The 17,248-nt window shown below is 38.0% G+C and overlaps 2 protein-coding genes across 2 annotated transcripts in view; both read right to left on the reverse strand.

The window, feature by feature from the left end:
* The window catches only part of ZNF197 (zinc finger protein 197), a 42,908-nt gene extending 26,521 nt beyond the window's left edge, over positions 1-16,387 (reverse strand). The window contains exon 1 of the mRNA XM_072720107.1: positions 16,277-16,387. The gene's annotated coding sequence lies outside the window, so the exon portion shown is untranslated. The remainder of the gene's footprint in view (positions 1-16,276) is intronic.
* ZNF660 (zinc finger protein 660) lies at positions 11,251-16,631 on the reverse strand. The gene has a single exon (XM_072720113.1). It carries the CDS (start codon positions 16,629-16,631, stop codon positions 15,630-15,632), a length of 1,002 nt encoding a protein of 333 aa, XP_072576214.1. The 3' UTR covers positions 11,251-15,629.
* Positions 16,632-17,248: the final 617 nt, after the last annotated feature.

Consider the following 17,248-nt stretch of genomic DNA (forward strand, 5'->3'; position numbering starts at 1 on the left):
AAAATGTAACTGAGGCCTTTCATATTGCAACACATTGTGCAGATACTTTTCTTTCGGGTACTGGAAAATAATGGAAGTCGATACTACACAGATGAAGGAATTATTTCTAAACACTAAATTCTTTGAGTCAAATATTAAAAGCAGCTTTTGCTTGTTACCAGAAGATGCCATCTGTGCTCTCTACCACAGTCCTCTCTGCCTACCTGTGATTTTTGTGCAACTCTTGAGGAATGGTTCTATCCACCCTGACAGCCTTCCATCTCTAGTGTGCATTGTGACATCTCAGTCTGTTTTGCCCCTGGGCTTGCTCTGCCAGCCCTGTCTCAGGAACTGCCTGGAAGAAGTGGGTGAGAATAACAGCCTCAAGGGCAACGCTAAAAGAATGACAAATAGCAATTAGTGCATAAATGCCCAAGCTTCCTGTGCTTTGACAGCAAATTCTCAGCTCTGTCCTACATGATTCTTAGGGGGCCCCAAGTGACATTGAGCCTTAGTTGCTCACAGTGGAACCACTCAATAACTCACACTTTATTGGCTTTTCCTCTGTTGCCCATCTTAGTCTTCCTGCTCCCTCCCTTCTGCTTCTTGGGATCACCTCCCAAATAACCTATCTACCCCTAAGTCCTTGTGGCATTAGGTAGGCTTTGCTTTTGGAGAAACCTAAACTTACAATCAACATCTTAGATTCAAATAAGAGTGTGTCCCTCCACAATGCCCAATTTTGTGAACGCCCATGTATCAGTCTGATTGGAGACTAATTATTTTGTTCCAGAGGATCCAGGAGCCAATTCTTTAACTTCAAAGTTAGACAGGACTTTACACAGTGACACATATTAGCAAGCTTTATTAACACATCTCATCCTCCTGAATGATACAGTAATGAGGAAAAGGAAGCATCCCTGGTCAAAGAGGGGTCTATGGTTAAAATTTCTTACCATTATGAGAAGGGATCCAAGCCCAACCAGTTAGAAGACACTGTGAGAAACAGGTTCTTGTGGAGAATGCACCCTCATGAATAGCAGTCTGGGAGCCTCAACAACAAAAATAAATGAATCTTTAGGCCAGTGTTGCACTGTGAATGTAACTTAGTTGCTCCATATATGTTGGTTTTCTCTCTACTTTTCTCACTGCTGCTCAACTGTGAAGAATCTTCTGTCCCTCAAATAAGTTCTTTATTTCAGTTTCTGTTCAAGTAAATCATACTTTATTTGCTGTGGCTCCTAATGGCTTAGCTTCTTTCCATACATCATTTCATCTTCAGTTCCTACTTTTTTTTTTTAAAGATTTTATTTATTTATTCATGAGAGATACAGAAAGGGAGAGAGAGAGAGAGAGAGAGAGAGAGAGGCAGAGACACAGGCAGAGGGAGACACAGGCTCCACACAGGGAGCCTGATATGGGACTCGATCCTGGGTCTCCAGGATCACACCCTGGGCTGAAGATGGCGCTAAACCGCTGAGCCACCCAGGCTGCCCTCAGTTCCTACTTTTAACTGTCTTATTTTTGCTCTACTTCTGATTCAGAATTTCCATAGAGAGGTATTCCAGTTGGCTCAGTCATTAAATAGCTGTTTGGGCAGAGCTTCGCCCCCTCCCCACCACACACACACACAAGTCATAGCAGAAGCTGATAATTAGCCTAGAGATAAGTTATACATGGATCTAGTGCCTGGCTCTGGTCCTATCACCTGTGGTTCATTATGGAATAAGTAGGGTCACTTGACAAAAAGTATGGTTACCCCAGCTTCCCCTCAGCCAAAACTGGATCAGGAAAGCCTTCTGGAAGAGGCCTTTAGGCAAGGTAGATTCTGTGTTTGACTAGACAAGGACAGTAATCAACTACGGAGAAGGTGGGCTTAACAGTCAAGGATTCAGATATCTTCAACTTCTCACATACTAAAATGCAAAACAGTATGTGGCCCTGGTTAAAACTTGATGAAAGGAATCAACATTTTCATGTTTCATAACCATTACCATGATTACTCTGTAATCTCCCATATTTGACTTGAGGTGCTTGCTTCCTCTTTGTCTCCCCAACAACATCTTCTGTGAGAGCCGTGGTACTATATGATATCATGGTTGGAAAGGACCTTAGAATTAATCATTTTACTAAGGAGCTTACTTCTGTAAGATCACGCACCACAACCTTGTCTCTTGCTTTTCAATTGCCCTTCTAACTTGACCATGATGGTTCAACATTTGTCTGTCCTGATATCTCTTCTACTCCCTGAATTGATCAACGTTCCCTTTTCTATTTTTTTCTGTCCCTGAAGAAAAAAAAATGAGCTCTTTCCAATTTTCCCTCTTGTTCTCAATGTGTCACTTCATTCCTTACCAATAATGTGAAGGTTTTTGTTTTTGTTTAGAAGTATAGGTTTCTCGATGATTCTGTTTCCACCACAGGACAAAAAGTAGCCTTTTGGCAGCAGATGAGAACTGGATGCAGAGTTCACAGTTGGCTCCAAAGAAGGAAATTTCTAAAAGGTCAGAATCATCTAATGGTACATCAGGAGGACTCTGTGACATGGTTCCTGGGGGATCAGAAGCAGCTAGATGCCCATAAAGATATTCTAGAGAAACTAGAAGCCAACTCTCACATTAAGAAGGAAGTAGACTGGAAAGTGATTCTTGGAAGTAATGGACAAGGAATCTTAAGAACACAAAAATATGGATTTGCTGAATATAAAGAACCTTGGGAACATCCTAATATTCCTTCTGAGCATCAAGGAGTTCTGAAGGTGCAGAAACTCTATGGGGTGAATGTGGCAAATCTATTAAGCAGAACTCACCCCTTAGTGGGCATTAGACAATCCACACTGAAAAGAAACTATGAATGTAATGAGTGTGGTAAAATTATCAGGCAGAAATTTACATCCAATGTATTTTTTATCTCAGACATTGTAATTTTCATGTCCAGAAGTTCAGTTTGGGTCTTTTTAATTTCTTCTATGTCTGAAAGTTCTATCTTTCCTCTAGATTTTTGATTATGTGATTTATAGTTATAACCGTTTTAATATCCTTGATGGTTGATTCTAATACCTGTATCAGTTCCGGGTCAGTTTTGATTGATTGATTTTTGTGTGTAAATACAGGTTGTATTTCCTGTTGTTTGCATGCCTGGTAATAAGTGTATGCTATATATTTTGAATTTTATTTTGTTGAGGGATGGGTATATTTTGTTCCTATAAACATTCTTGAGGGTTTTTTAGTTTTGTTTTGTTTTTTAGAGAGTGTTGCAGTTAAGTTGCATTATGGTCAGAGAACATACTTTAGTATTTCAATCCTTTTAAAAGTATTGACATTCGTTTTATGGCCTACTATATGGTCTATCCTGGGGAATGTTCTGTGTGAACTTGAGAGAAATGTATATTTTGCTGTCCTTAGATGGAGTGTCCTAAAGTTGTATGTTAAGTCTCTTTGCATAAAGTGTTTAAGTCCTCCATTTCCTAGTTGATCTTCCCTGATTTTTCTTTTTATTTAAATTCATTTTGCCAACATATAGTATATCATTAGTTTTAGTAATGTATTAGTATTTAATAATTCATCAGTTGCATCTAACACCCAGTACTCATCACATCACGTGCCCTCCTTAATGCCCATCATCCAATTACCCCATCCCCCAACCTGCTCCCCTTCAGCAACCCTCAGTTGGTTTCCCAGAGTTAAGAGTCTCACATGGTTTGTCTCCTTCTCTGATTTTTCCCCATTCAGTTTTCCCTCCCTCCCTATGTTCCTGTACACTATACACTATTTCTTATAGTCCACATATGAATGAAACCATAGAATTCTCTTTTTCTGATCAATTTATTTATACTTAGCATAATACCTGCAGTTCCATCTATTCCTGAAAATTAGGTTTCCAACTAATTAAAGTGTCTATTTCTTTTTTCGTTCCTATCAGTTTTTCCTTCATATATTTTGGGAGTCTTTTATTAGATGCATATATAATTGTTTTATCTTCCTGATGGATTAACTCATCTCATTTTATATCATTATGAGATGTGCCTCTTCATCTTTAATGACCTTTTTCCTGTTGCGAAGTCTATTTTGCCTGTTATTAGTACAGCCATTCCAGTTTTCTTATGATTGCTCTTTGCATGATAGATATTTTTCTATCCTTTTACATTTAATCTATTTGTATCTTTGAAACTAAAGTGGGTCTCCTATAGAAATATATACATCCTATAGAATATATGTATATATAGAAATATATACATCCTATAGAAATATATACATCTTTATCCAGTCTAATTTCTCTCCTTTTTTATTTGATTGCTTAACCCATTCATATTCAATGTCATTATTGGTGTGTACTCTATTTATCCAAGGGATACAAAAATAGTGTTTTGAAGGGGCATATGCACCCCAATGTTTATAACAGCAACGTTCACAATAGCCAAAATATGGAAAAAGTACATCAATAGATGAATGGATAAGAAGTGTATTACGAAAAAAAAAAAAAAGAAGTGTATTACGTATATATACAATGGAACATTACATCAAAAAGAATGAAATCTTGCCATTTGCAACACTGTGGATTGAACTAGAGAGTATTATGCTAAGCAAAACAAGTCAGTCAGAAAACAAATACCATATGATTTCACTCATATGTGGAATATCAGAAACAAAACAGATGAATATAGGGGAAGGGAAGGAAAAATAAAAACAGAGAGGGAGGCAAACCATAAGAGCCTCTTAACTGTAAACAAACTGAGGGTTGCTGGAAGGGAGTGGGGTAGAGGGATGGGGTAACTAGGTGATGGGCATTAAGGAGGGCACTTGATGTCATGAGCAACTGGGTGTTATATGCAACTGATGAATCACTGTATTCTACTCCTGAAACTAATAGTACACTATAAGTAAATTAAATTTAAATTTAAAAAAGGTAATGTTATTATTGGTATAGTTTGATTTATATTTTCCATTTTACTTTTTATTTTTCATACATCTCATGTCTTGTTTCTCTTATCTTCCTTCTTTTGCATTAAGTGAATATTCTAGTATGTTAATTCCCTTAATGATTTTTTTCATTGCAATTTTTACATTATTACTTAGTGGTTGTTCTTTATATCTTAAGCTATGAGAATCTACTTCAGATTTATAGTAACTTCCAGTGAGATACAGAACTGCTGCCTGCATAGCTCTATTTCCTTCCCCCTCTTTATGCTATTATTATCATAATTATTATTTTATGTTATTTTATGTCTTTTAAAGAAGCTGAAAGACAAGAAGTTCATCTTATGGACCCACCCAGGGTTGGTGAGTACAGTTTAAATGACAAGTCCACTCTGAAAATTGCAATCTCTCTAAGCCTTTTTTTTTCTTTTTTTATTTTTAAGATTTCATTTATTTCATGAGAGACACAAAGAGGCAGAGGCAGAGGGAGAAGCAGGCTCCCCTCCGGGACCCCGGTGCAGGACTGGATCCCAGGACCCTAGGATCATCAACTGAGCCAATATTTGTATTTTGGCAGACATTCAACCACTGAACCACCCAGGTATCCCTCTCTAAGCCTTTAAATTCCTTCCTCCAAATTACAGGGAGATTGGGCATTTCCATTTCATTCACAGGGGACTATCTTTTGGTTTGTATTTCAGCCAATCAACCAAACTATTGGAACCCTTCCTAACTCCGGGAGTTTCCTAATTCAAATGCTAATCTCTTCTGGAAATAACTTCACACATAACCAGAAACAATATCTTAACTATCTGGCATCTCTTAGCCCAGACAAGTTCAAAATAGTTAACCATCACGCAATTTATCCCTTTAATTGGTGTAAGAATCTCATCTAATTGATATCATCTTTTTCAATCCTGATACTGGTACTTTGAGTCTCCTCTTTAGTTAATCTTGCTGGAGGTTTATCAAATTTATTGATTTTTTAAAAATAATCATTTTGGCTTTCATTGATTTTCTCTATAGATTTCCTGTTTTTAAGTTTTCCACTCTGACCTTATTATTTCATTTCTTCTTACTTTGATTCTAATTTGCTCTTATTCTAATTGCTTAACCTTTCCTCTTTTCTAATACACATTTAGTGCTATAATGTCCCTCTACTGCTTTAACAATGTTCCATAAATTTTGATGTTTTTATTTTCTGAGTCAATTCAAAATGCTTTCTATATATATTTCTTAATTTCATCTTTGGAGTCAAGATTTCATTTGTGTAATTTAGTTTCAAATAGTTGAGGATTTACAGGGATCTTTCTGTTACCAATTCTAATTGAGTTCCATGGGGGTATGTTCTGTTGTTGCTGGCTAGTGTTAAATGTCTATTGGTCAAGTTGGTTGGTAGTATTGCTCAGATCTGTATCTTTGTTTTCTATATATTCTATCATTTGAGAAAGATGTATTGAAATCTGCTATGTACGTGGGCTTGTCTATTTCTCCTTACAGTTCTATCAGTTTTTATTCTGTGTATTTTAAAACTGCTTTTAAATATATCAATGTTTAAGATCAGGTACTCTTGATGAATTGACCCCTTTTCATTAGGAAATGACCTGTTTGTGTGTAAAACATATATTTTATTAACTCAGTATGATAGCATGGAAAAAACTAACTTCATTACCTTCTTTTGGATTTACTTGGAATAACTTTATGAGCCCTTTTTTTCTTTAATAAATTTATTATTTATTGCTGTTCAATTTGCCAACATATAGAATAACACCCAGTGCTCATCCCATCAAGTGCCCCCCTCAGTGCCCGTCATCCAGTCACCCCCACCCCCCCGCCCACCTCCCCTTCCACCACCCCTAGTTCGTTTCCCAGAGTTAGGAGTATGAGCACTTTAGATGCTGTAAACTTTCCATTATCAAATAGCTTTTTAAAATATATAATTACACATATGTTCATAGCATACATAAGATGGAATTTTTTTTTCATAAGATGGAATTAAGCTGCAATCAGTCGTATTTATTTTTCTTTTTTAAACTTTTTTTTGGGGAAAATAACAGGAAATTAAAAAGTACAGTGAATTCCTATGTATCTTTCACCCAGCTTCGTCCAATGGTCACATCTTGCATAACTAGAGCACAATATCTATCAATTCAACCAGGAAATTGAATGGTACAATCCACAGAGCTTATTCAGGTTCCCCAACTTTGGATATGCTAATTGGTGGGTATATAATTCTATGCAATTTTATCTTTTTATTAATAACCAAAACTTTTTTTTTAAAAGATTCTATTTATTCACTCATGAGAGACATACAGAGAGAAGCAGAGACATAGGCAGAGAGAGAAACAGGCTCCATGCAGGGAGCCCGATGCGGGACTCAATCCCAGGTCCCCAGGATCACAACCTGAATGGAAGGCAGAGGCTAAACCACCGAGCCACCCGGGTGTGTCCCTGTTTTGTTATTTTTTTTTAATTTCTATTTATTTATGATAGTCACAGAGAGAGAGAGAGAGGCAGAGACACAGGCAGAGGGAGAAACAGGCTCCATGCACCGGGAGCCCGACGTGGGACTCGATCCCGCGTCTACAGGTTCGCGCCCTGGGCCAAAGGCAGGCGCTAAACCGCTGCGCCACCCAGGGATCCCCCTGTTTTGTTATTTTAATGATTGCTTTGGGATCTTCATCAGTCTACCTTCAAGTGACATTATACCATTTTCTGTATAGCAGTGGTACTCAACTTACTTAGTAATGGTTCTCCCCTGGGGGCTATATATAGATATTTTTGAAACAACTGAGGTATAGTGATACTGGCATCTAGTGGGTAGAAGCCATGGGTGCTGCTAAGTTTCATATAATGCACAGGACAGCCCAACACAACAGTCCAAAATGTAAGACAGGGGCACCTGGCTGGCTCAAGGAGAAATGCATCCAGCTCTTTATTTCATGGTTTTGAGTTTGAGCTCAAATTGGGTGTAGATAACAAACTTTTTTAAAAAGCTATGCAGGAAGCCTGCTTCTCCCTCTGCCTGTGTCTCTGCTTCTCTCTCTCTCTCTCTCTCTGTGTCTCTCACGAATAAAGATTTTATTTATTTATTTATTTATTTATTTATTTATTTAAGAGAGAGAGAGAGAGAGAGAGAGAGAGAGAGAGCAAGGCCGAGGGAGAAGCAGGCTCCATGCAGGGAGCCGGAAGTGGAACTCGATCCCGGGTCTCCAGGATCACGCCCTGGGCTGAAGGTGGCACTAAACCGCTGAGCCACCGGGGGTTCCCAATAAATAAAATCTTTAAAAAAAAGGAAAGAAAAGAAAGAAAGAAAAGAAAGAAAGAAAGAAAAGAAAAGAAAAGAAAGAAAAGAAAAGAAAAGAAAAGAGAAAAGAAACCTGTTGTAATCCCTATCTTTTCCTCTGCACTGTTTTTATAATTTTCTCTTGACTGTTTTTGAGAAATTTGTGATGCACCTTGGAGTAATTTTCTTCAGATTTATTCTAGGTTTATTGCTCTACACTACCGAGGCAAGACCCTTCTGAGTAGTTTACCCAATGCACAAAGGAATTGTGTGTGACTCATGGCAAGACAGTATTTCTTACCTTGTTTCTGTGCCTGGAACTGTTCACTCCAATCCTTTGGAATGTTCCCCCCGCCGCCCCCCTGGCCTTAGATAAGTTTCCTCATATAATGTGTCCATCAGTACTCTGCTGAATATCCTGACCATTCACAGATCTCCAGAAATCTCTGCATAGTTCTCTCTCCTCCAGGACTATCTTGTGAACCCTACCTGCCTTGGTCTTCTTGGATTCTCAGCTCTCTCGTCAACTCAAGAATTTCACCAGACTCCACCAGCTCCCTCTCCCTATGCTACTGCCTGGGGAGGCCTGGGGACTTTTTTTTCTTTTCTTTTCTTTCCTTTTTTCTTTTCTTTTTTTCCTTTCTTTTATTATTTTATTTTATTTTATTTATTCATGAGAGACACACACAGAGAGAGGCAGAGACACAGGCAGAGGGAGAAGCAGGCTCCATGCAGGGAGCCTGAGGTGGGACTCAATCCCGGGTCTACCAGGATCACACCCCAGGCTGCAAGCGGCGCTAAACCGCTGCGCCACTGGGGCTGCCCACCTGGGGACTTTCTTAAGGCAATAAACTGGGGCACATATGGCTCACTTAACTTGTTTCTCTATATCAGAAATCAAAAATCCTTGATTTTTGTTACTGATATCAATAGGACCAAAATCATTGTTTCATATATTTTGTCTGGGATTCTTGTTTCAGGTAGGAATGTAATTCTAGTCCCTCTAACTCTACATGGCCAGAAGAGTCTCTCCTTCAGTTTTATTCATGTTTAAGTATTTTCTCATTTTCATTAAGTTTTCTTCAAACTATGGATTATTTAGAAATGTGTTTACTTTCCAAATGTATGTGGTTTAATTAATCAATTAATTAATTATTAGTTAATAATTGCAGTATGATCAGGGTAGAGGACATTGTGTTGCCCTGTCTGGATTTCCCTGGATTGCCCCCTATCCTTCCACCCAGGAGGGCAGGCTGAAAGCCTTCAATTGTCAGTTCTCTCCAGGAACTATATCCTCAGCTGAAGAAGTCTACCTTACCCAAGATCATGGTTCCCTTTACAGTGGTGTGACAGGGCTTGTACGGAGTGACTGGCTGAATCGGCATATGGGCCCAGACCTCTCTCCTCTGGTCTAGGCACTTCTGATAGTACAGACCCATCTGACTGAGTCTGAAGGAACACAGAGGACTTCTCCTACTACTAGTTTGGTAGTTCTGTGTTCTTGGGTGTTAATCCCAAGAACACTCTCTAATAAATTTGCTGTATGTTATCCTTTGTCTATGTATACTTCCTGAAAAACAACCTAAAACAATTAGGTAACTCAGTTTAATTAGATAATTCAGTTTTTAAAAATTCACTAACTTTTAAATAACCATTCAAGAATACTTGGAAATGTGTATACATAATTTTATATTACTTTCTTGGTTTAGAGTTTTCTAAATTTGAACTCTAAATTACCATGAGGATTGACTCATGACTACTAATTATTAGAGGCTTTTATTTTCTACTTAAAGTCCATGACAAAACTCACAAGCTTCCTTGATGTTTTCCTCTGCTCCTGGTTGACCTTTTCCTAATGCACGCTTTCACTGGGAATATAGTACACATCTGGGGTTCTTATGGAAATCTCACTTCCAATTCTCCACCTCTTGCAAGACCACAGATTCAAATTCTGCACTTGCAGCAGGTAAAATCTATGTCCCTTGGTGACCAATATCATCAAACTGCCTCACAGCACCCAAAGTATCATCACCTACTTACCTTTCTGACTTCCACATCCTATTTACTTTAGGCTCTGTGTGTTTACTTCACCTTCTCAAAAGCCCTTGAAAAGAATGTTTAAATTTAATCCAGAATTTCTAGGTTGTTTTGCAGCCAAAGGGCTTTATAATTATCTAGTTTGCCTTACTGTTCTTTTATGCCTTTTAAGGACATTAATCTCTGCTCAATTTTGTGGTAAAACAGACTGCAAATGTGACAGCATTTTATTTCATACTCCATAAACTGGTTGCTAATTTGTCATGGTTATACAAACTTTGGTATATGTCTTAATAATTTTGTAATTTATAGGTTCTTCTGAGGGAAAAATGGACTATCATCACAGTAGTCAGGTAAAGAGTCAAGGCTCCTAATGAAAAATTTTCAATTCCCACTGCAAAAGTGTTGTTTTATATAGACTCCTGGACCTTGGCCCACATTTGGCGGGCCTTGGAAATTGTTCTGTGTGTGTGCTGTTACCTCCTGTGGTTCCCAAATTTGGAATCCACTGGCCTTAGTTTTAGAGACTGGTTACAGCTTTTGCAAGTCTACAATCCCTGTGGTCAAACTATACCATGTACATTTAAATGGTCAGTGGGAAGAGTGGGAACTAGTCAGGTCCTTATCTATGATGCCCAGAAAGGAGTCTGCTATCTCCTTTATACCACTTTATACCACTCACAAACATACTTTCTGGAGCAGAAACAGACTTCAGGGAACATGGCTGGTTTTATATAGCCATCTGAGGTCTACGGAATGGTAAAGATTTGAAACACAGATGGGCCCAGAGAAAGGGACTCGGATAATAATTGGCTAAACAATTCCTCTAAGGAAATTATAGGACACTTTCTGTTGGCTAGGGAGCTCTGATTTATGTAGTAGGAGTATGAAAAGAACAAGCTTTGTGTTGCATTTAAATCAGAAACAAGCAAAATCACATCATTCCAAAAACAGCTGCTTAAAGAAAAGCAAACTGAACTGTTTTCTTCCCACTCTGAACAAAGGAAACAAGATAAAAAAAATTCAGTGGTATTTATAACAAGTGAATGACAACAGAATTTATTGGAGGAATTATAACTATGTCCTGCAAAAACAGTTTTATAACATCAGAGTTGATTAAAGACAACCAGTTTCAGAAAACAACCTAACAACACGAGCATACTATTTTATTTATTTATATTAAATGAAAAAATTAAAAAAAAGAAGTCTGTCACTGAGGATACCGAACTCAAATAAAATTTAGTCTTATAGGATTTAAATGCAACAGAATTATTCAGCTATTTAAGCCCCTTTTTGGTTTGATTTTTTTCTCAGTTCCAAGTAAGACCTAATACAGTACACACCACCAATAAAATATATCTCTAAACCTAAGGAGAAACTCTTCTCTCTATGCAGATTCTTTGTCTTTCATATTTCTCTTCAATCAAAGCTATAAAAAATGAGATTTTATTTCACACTTTCTCAACTAAAAGGATACATATATATTCTTATTCCACACAAGAGCAATTCTACACAACCAGGATGTTTGTGGCTAAAAAATATCACCTCTTCATATTCCTCAAGAATATTCAGGGTACTAAAAACATAAATGAATAAGTGTGAGTGCACAAGAAGCCAGGAGATAACAAAAAAAAGGGATAGGCAATACACAGTAGTCTAGCAATGGGTTTTTGATGGAAAATAGGGGAAAATGGAAATAAACTCAGGTAAATGGGTTGAGGGAGACCAAAACTAACAAATGAGTGGCCGCAGAGGAGGCACTGGTTTCCATTAGCACAGGTAACTGGAAAAAACACAGAGACATCCTGAATGCAGAGTGTGTCATGAAAAAGCCTGAAAGCATGATAAGAACTACATAATTCAAATCTGACTGAAGTAAACAGCTGGTAGTCTTGAAAGTGTCCCTGGAGGAAGGTGGATGATCAGTTCACATTATACTACAGAATATTTATCTGAAAGGGTATGAGGACCACTTATCAGCATTTACCTGTGCAGCTTAAGTATCAGCTTAGAAAATGGGTGAGGGTCTATTATCTTACCTTGCCTGGGGTAAGATATGTGAAGATCTGTATTCAGATTTCTGGGTTTGACATGGCACAGCATCCTTCCAGAAGGTATTTACTTTTGAAGATCACAAAAGTCTTTTAAGATGAAAAAGAGAGCCTATTATGAAGGAAGAATCTCAGGCACTATGACACAGTGATAGGAAATTGTTTTGGTTAGAGAATACCTGCTCAGTAATACAGGAAGCATCAACAACTCTGCTCAGTAATAATAAATGCTCAAAATACAACCTCTGACAGGTATAAAGAAGCCAACTGACTGTTTTCTTCTACCAGTAGACATCAGTCATGGAGTTTCTACATAGGTAATCAGCAGGTGAGGATGGCTGGCATGACAAAAGGCATGGGATGCTAATTACAAATGCCTCCCTTAATTTTAGAAGGACATGTGACAAGAGGAAAATGATGGAAGGACCCTTAGTGTTATAGTAGTGTAACCCACTGCCATATGTGGGTTATTCTACCCTTGTGTCCACATAGACTCTTAGGGAAGTGCCTATTCAACAGTGATATAACAGTCCTATCCCTGAATCCAGCAACCTTCTTTTGAATAACCATGCAAACAAAGATGGACTATTACATCACAAAATTCCATGTACCAATCCTATAAAAATAGGACAAAACCAAACAATCTCTTTTCACACTATACCCTTTACAACCTTCTGCTTCTTTGTCCCCAGTAACAGCAAGGAAGAAATATATAATCCTTAAAACTAAATTACAAGGTGCAGGGACAAGCCATAAATCAAACTTAGGGAAGACAGCATCTTCCTTATGAAACCATGATCAAATCATTATTTAGATACAATGTCCTTTCACAGAGGTGTCTACTCAGGAGAATCACAACTGGTCTCCTGCTCACATATAGAACCATCACGATGGGCAGAGGCACTGTGGTATAATGAAGAAAGCACAGACTTAAACCTCAGATCTGAGTTCAAATCCTGACTCCAATCACTAAGTAACCAGTCACCTAACCCCAAGACACAATTTTCTTGTACAAATGTTATAAGAATTGAATGGGATAACAATAATCCTTATATGCATAAAACAAATGACATCAGGCTTAGGAATTCACCATATACAAAGAAAGAGGGGCAACTGCATTTACAAATGGGCAGATTCTTTCTAAGTGTTCCCAGGTGGATTTTGAGCCAAGGACTTAGAAGTTTAAAATACTGGTTTAAGGCCTTCTCAAAGGGCTGGACTTAAAGCCATGCAGAGGAAGCTAGTGAGCACCTGTAGTACTGACTGCACAGCATCCCTCCCTTCTCTTAAGAAAGGTTTTTATCGATGATAAAAGGGAGAAAGACTCAGCATTTCCTCACTTCCTGACCAACCTTGACAAGTTGGTGAGAGGTAGATCTGGGATCAGAACACCTATCTCTGATTCCAAAGTCTGCACCTTTAGCTACTAAACTATACATAACATGAGAAGGCAGAGTCTTCCCCTAGTTTTAGATTATGCTCATTGCATCTTTTCAGTTATGAACCTCCAATTGTTTCAATTTCATAAGGGGACATTTTTTCTGGTTTTGTAGACATATACCTAAAAAATAAAGCCTCTATTATCTGTACATCCTTCTACAACTGTGGAGAGGAGAATGTAGTAAATTTTTGCTGTTCTTTTAACCTAACAGCTGACAACTATACAGCCAGCTTATTTTAAAACTGCAAAGACCAATGACTAGTGTTTATTATTTAACAAACAGTAAACAGGCTCTAAAAGAAGTGATTTGCTCATGGTTCCACTGCTACCAAGTACCAGTATTAGGGTGGAATCCCATGAGTTTAGGGTCCATATTCTCCTTGCCTTTCATAACACTGTCGAGTGAAAATGAACATGTTCTGGTTGCACTTAAAAAAATACTGTACTATGTTTAACTCTTTGAGGAACCTCCACAGTTTTCCAGAGTGGCTGCACCATTTCACATTCCCACCAACAGTGTAAGAGGGTTCCCTTTTCTCCGCATCCTCTCCAACATTTGTGGTTTCCTGCCTTGCTAATTTTGCCCATTCTCACTGGTGTGAGGTGGTATCTCATTGTGGTTTTGAGTTGTATTTCCCTGATGGCAAGTGATGCAGAGCATTTTCTCACGTGCGTGTTGGCCACGTCTATGTCTTCCTCTGTGAGATTTCTGTTCATGTCTTTTGCCCATGGTGTTGAGTTTAATAAGTTCTTTGGTGTTGAGTTTAGTAAGTTCTTTATAGATCCTGGAAAAGAGTTCAAAATAGACCTGCCCTACGACCCAGCAATTGCACTGCTGGGGATTGACCCCAAAGATACAGATGCAATGAAACGCCGGGACACCTGCACCTCCCCCGATGTTTCTAGCAGCAATGTCCACAATAGCCAAACTGTGGAAGGAGTCTCGGTGTCCATCGAAAGATGAATGGATAAAAAAGATGTGGTCTATGTATACAATGGAATATTACTCAGCCATTAGAAATGACAAATACCCACCATTTGCTTCAATGTGCATGAAACTGGAGGGTATTATGCTGAGTAAAGTAAGTCAATCGGAGAAGGACAAACATTATATGGTCTCATTCATTTGGGGAATATAAATAATAGTGAAAGGGAATAGAAGGGAAGGGAGAAGAAATGGGTAGGAAATATCAGAAAGGGAGACAGAACATGAAGACTCCTAACTCTGGGAAACGAACTAGGGGTGGTGGAAGGGGAGGAGGGCGGGGGGGGTGGGGGTGAATGGGTGATGGGCACTGTGGGGGGCACTTGATGGGATGAGCACTGGGTGTTATTCTGTATGTTGGCAAATTGAACACCAATAAAAAATAAATTTATTACTAAAAAAAATAAATAAAAAATAAACAAAATACTGTACTTCTTTCCTGAATATAAAAGTACTATGTTCTCATTGTAGAAAATCTAAAATGCATAGAAGAGTATAAAGAAGAGAATAGAAATAGCCTATAATTCTATCACCCAATGATAATCACTGTCAATGTTTTGGTTTGGTATTATTTCATAACCATTTCTCTACTATATGTAAATGCTTTTCAAATATTTGGATCGAACTTGTTTTTTCTCTATCTTCTGTTTTATACAAATTTTTTCCCCATGGCATTAAATATTCTTTAAAGATGTTTATATAATGGCTGCAAAACCATCAAGTAGATAGAGACTATCATTCATTTAAACCACGTCCTATTGAAAATCTAGTTCTCTTGTTATATATGATGCTAGCATGAATATCCCTCTGTTAATCTTTGTCTGTTTCTGGTTACTTTCCCTGCATGGAGTCTTAAAAACTGAATTAAGTTGATAATAATGAAAAATTGCTTTTACAAAAAGTAGCAATTAGGACTACTACCAATATATTTTATTTATGAGATTTCTTTCTCCTCATTATGTTTTCTCTGGTGTTGAATAAGCTGCGAGCTGTAACGATAGGCTTTCCCACACTCACTACATTTATAGGGTTTCTCCTTAGTATGGGTTCTCAAATGTAGAATAACTTGAGAAGTCTGCCTGAAGGTTTTTCCACATTCGTTACATTTATAGGGTTTCTCTCCAGTGTGAACTCTCTGATGATCAATAAGGTTTCGATTAGAAGTAAAAGCTTTCCCACATTCATTACATTTGTAAGGTTTCTCTCTACGGTGAAGTCTCTGATGTTCACTAAGGGTCTTCCTTAAAATGAAAGTTTTTCCACATTCATCACACTCGTAAGGCTTTTCCCCTGTGTGAATTCTCTGATGGTCTATAATCTTTGTATTAGAAACACATGTTTTCCCACACTCCTTACATTTGTAAACTTTTTTTCCTTTGTGCATTCTTTGATGTTGAGTAAGATTTGAACTACGGCTAAAGGCTTTCCCACATTCAATACAAGTGTAGGGCTTCTCCCCAGTGTGAACTCTATGATGTGAAATAAGACCTGAACTCCGACTAAAGGCTTTCCCACACTCCTTACATTCATACGTTTTTTCCCCACTATGGATTCCCTGGTGCCGAATGAGGTGTGACTTACCACTGAAAGATTTCCCACATTCACTGCATGTGTAGGGCTTCAGTCCAGTGTGGATTCTCCGATGAACAACAAGGTTGGAGCTATGACTGAAGGCTTTTCCACACTCCTTACACTTATAGGGTTTCTCTCCTGTGTGGATTCTCTCATGCACTGTAAGGTTTGCACTCTGACTAAAAGCTTTCCCACACTCAGTACATACATACTGTTTCTTTTCAGCCTGAATTCTAATTCTCCTGCTTGTTATAGGATCCAAGCACTGACTACCATCTTTTTCAGATTCTTGCTCACTTACTTCCGTAAGTGTTTTATTGTCTTTAACTGTCTTATGCCTGAAATTTCTTGTCTTTCTTCTCATTTTCTCTTGCTTGAAACATCACAGTGGCCTGTTGAATCTTCTCTTTCTCTTCAGAGGAGCTTTTTAAATTCTGACTTCCTGGGAAACACCTCTGTGGAGTTCTCTTGAAAGTGTAAGATTCTAATTTTTCAGGAATAATACTTTGCAATCAATACCTCCTCAGTTCCAGTTCCACCATCTGACAGAAGAAACAGAAATTGCAATATTACCTATTCTTTTTCCTGGAGGAAGGAGAATTATCCAAAGATAACAAGATGTAGTACATCACAGGGTCTCACATGGAAGAAGAAGTGTTCAAAGATGGCGGAACAGATCAAAAGCAAGATGAGAAAAATGAGGGTAGACCCCGAGACCAAGGTAAAGGCATATGGAAAGATAAGAGAGGAACCCAACAGATCCAGCATTAGGATAAGCAATGAATAATATAAAATACATCCTGATTTCTTTCTGTCTCACATTCTATTCCCAGAATTGGAGCCATCAAACTCCCCACCTGGTTCCCAGAAAAAATGAACTGAAAGATCCTTAGTTCAGTAGCTCTTCTTCCTCTTAAAAAAAAAAAAAAAAAAAAAAAAAAAAAAAGATTTAATTTATTTATTCATGAGAGACATACAGAG

Source organism: Vulpes vulpes, chromosome 9 (genome assembly GCF_048418805.1).
Source record: "Vulpes vulpes isolate BD-2025 chromosome 9, VulVul3, whole genome shotgun sequence".
NCBI classification, from domain to species: domain Eukaryota; kingdom Metazoa; phylum Chordata; class Mammalia; order Carnivora; family Canidae; genus Vulpes; species Vulpes vulpes.

What these genes read in the sequence shown, in the direction of transcription:
- ZNF660 (XM_072720113.1), bottom strand. Translation starts at nt 16,631, where the DNA reads ATGAGAAGAAAGACAAGAAATTTCAGGCATAAGACAGTTAAAGACAAT.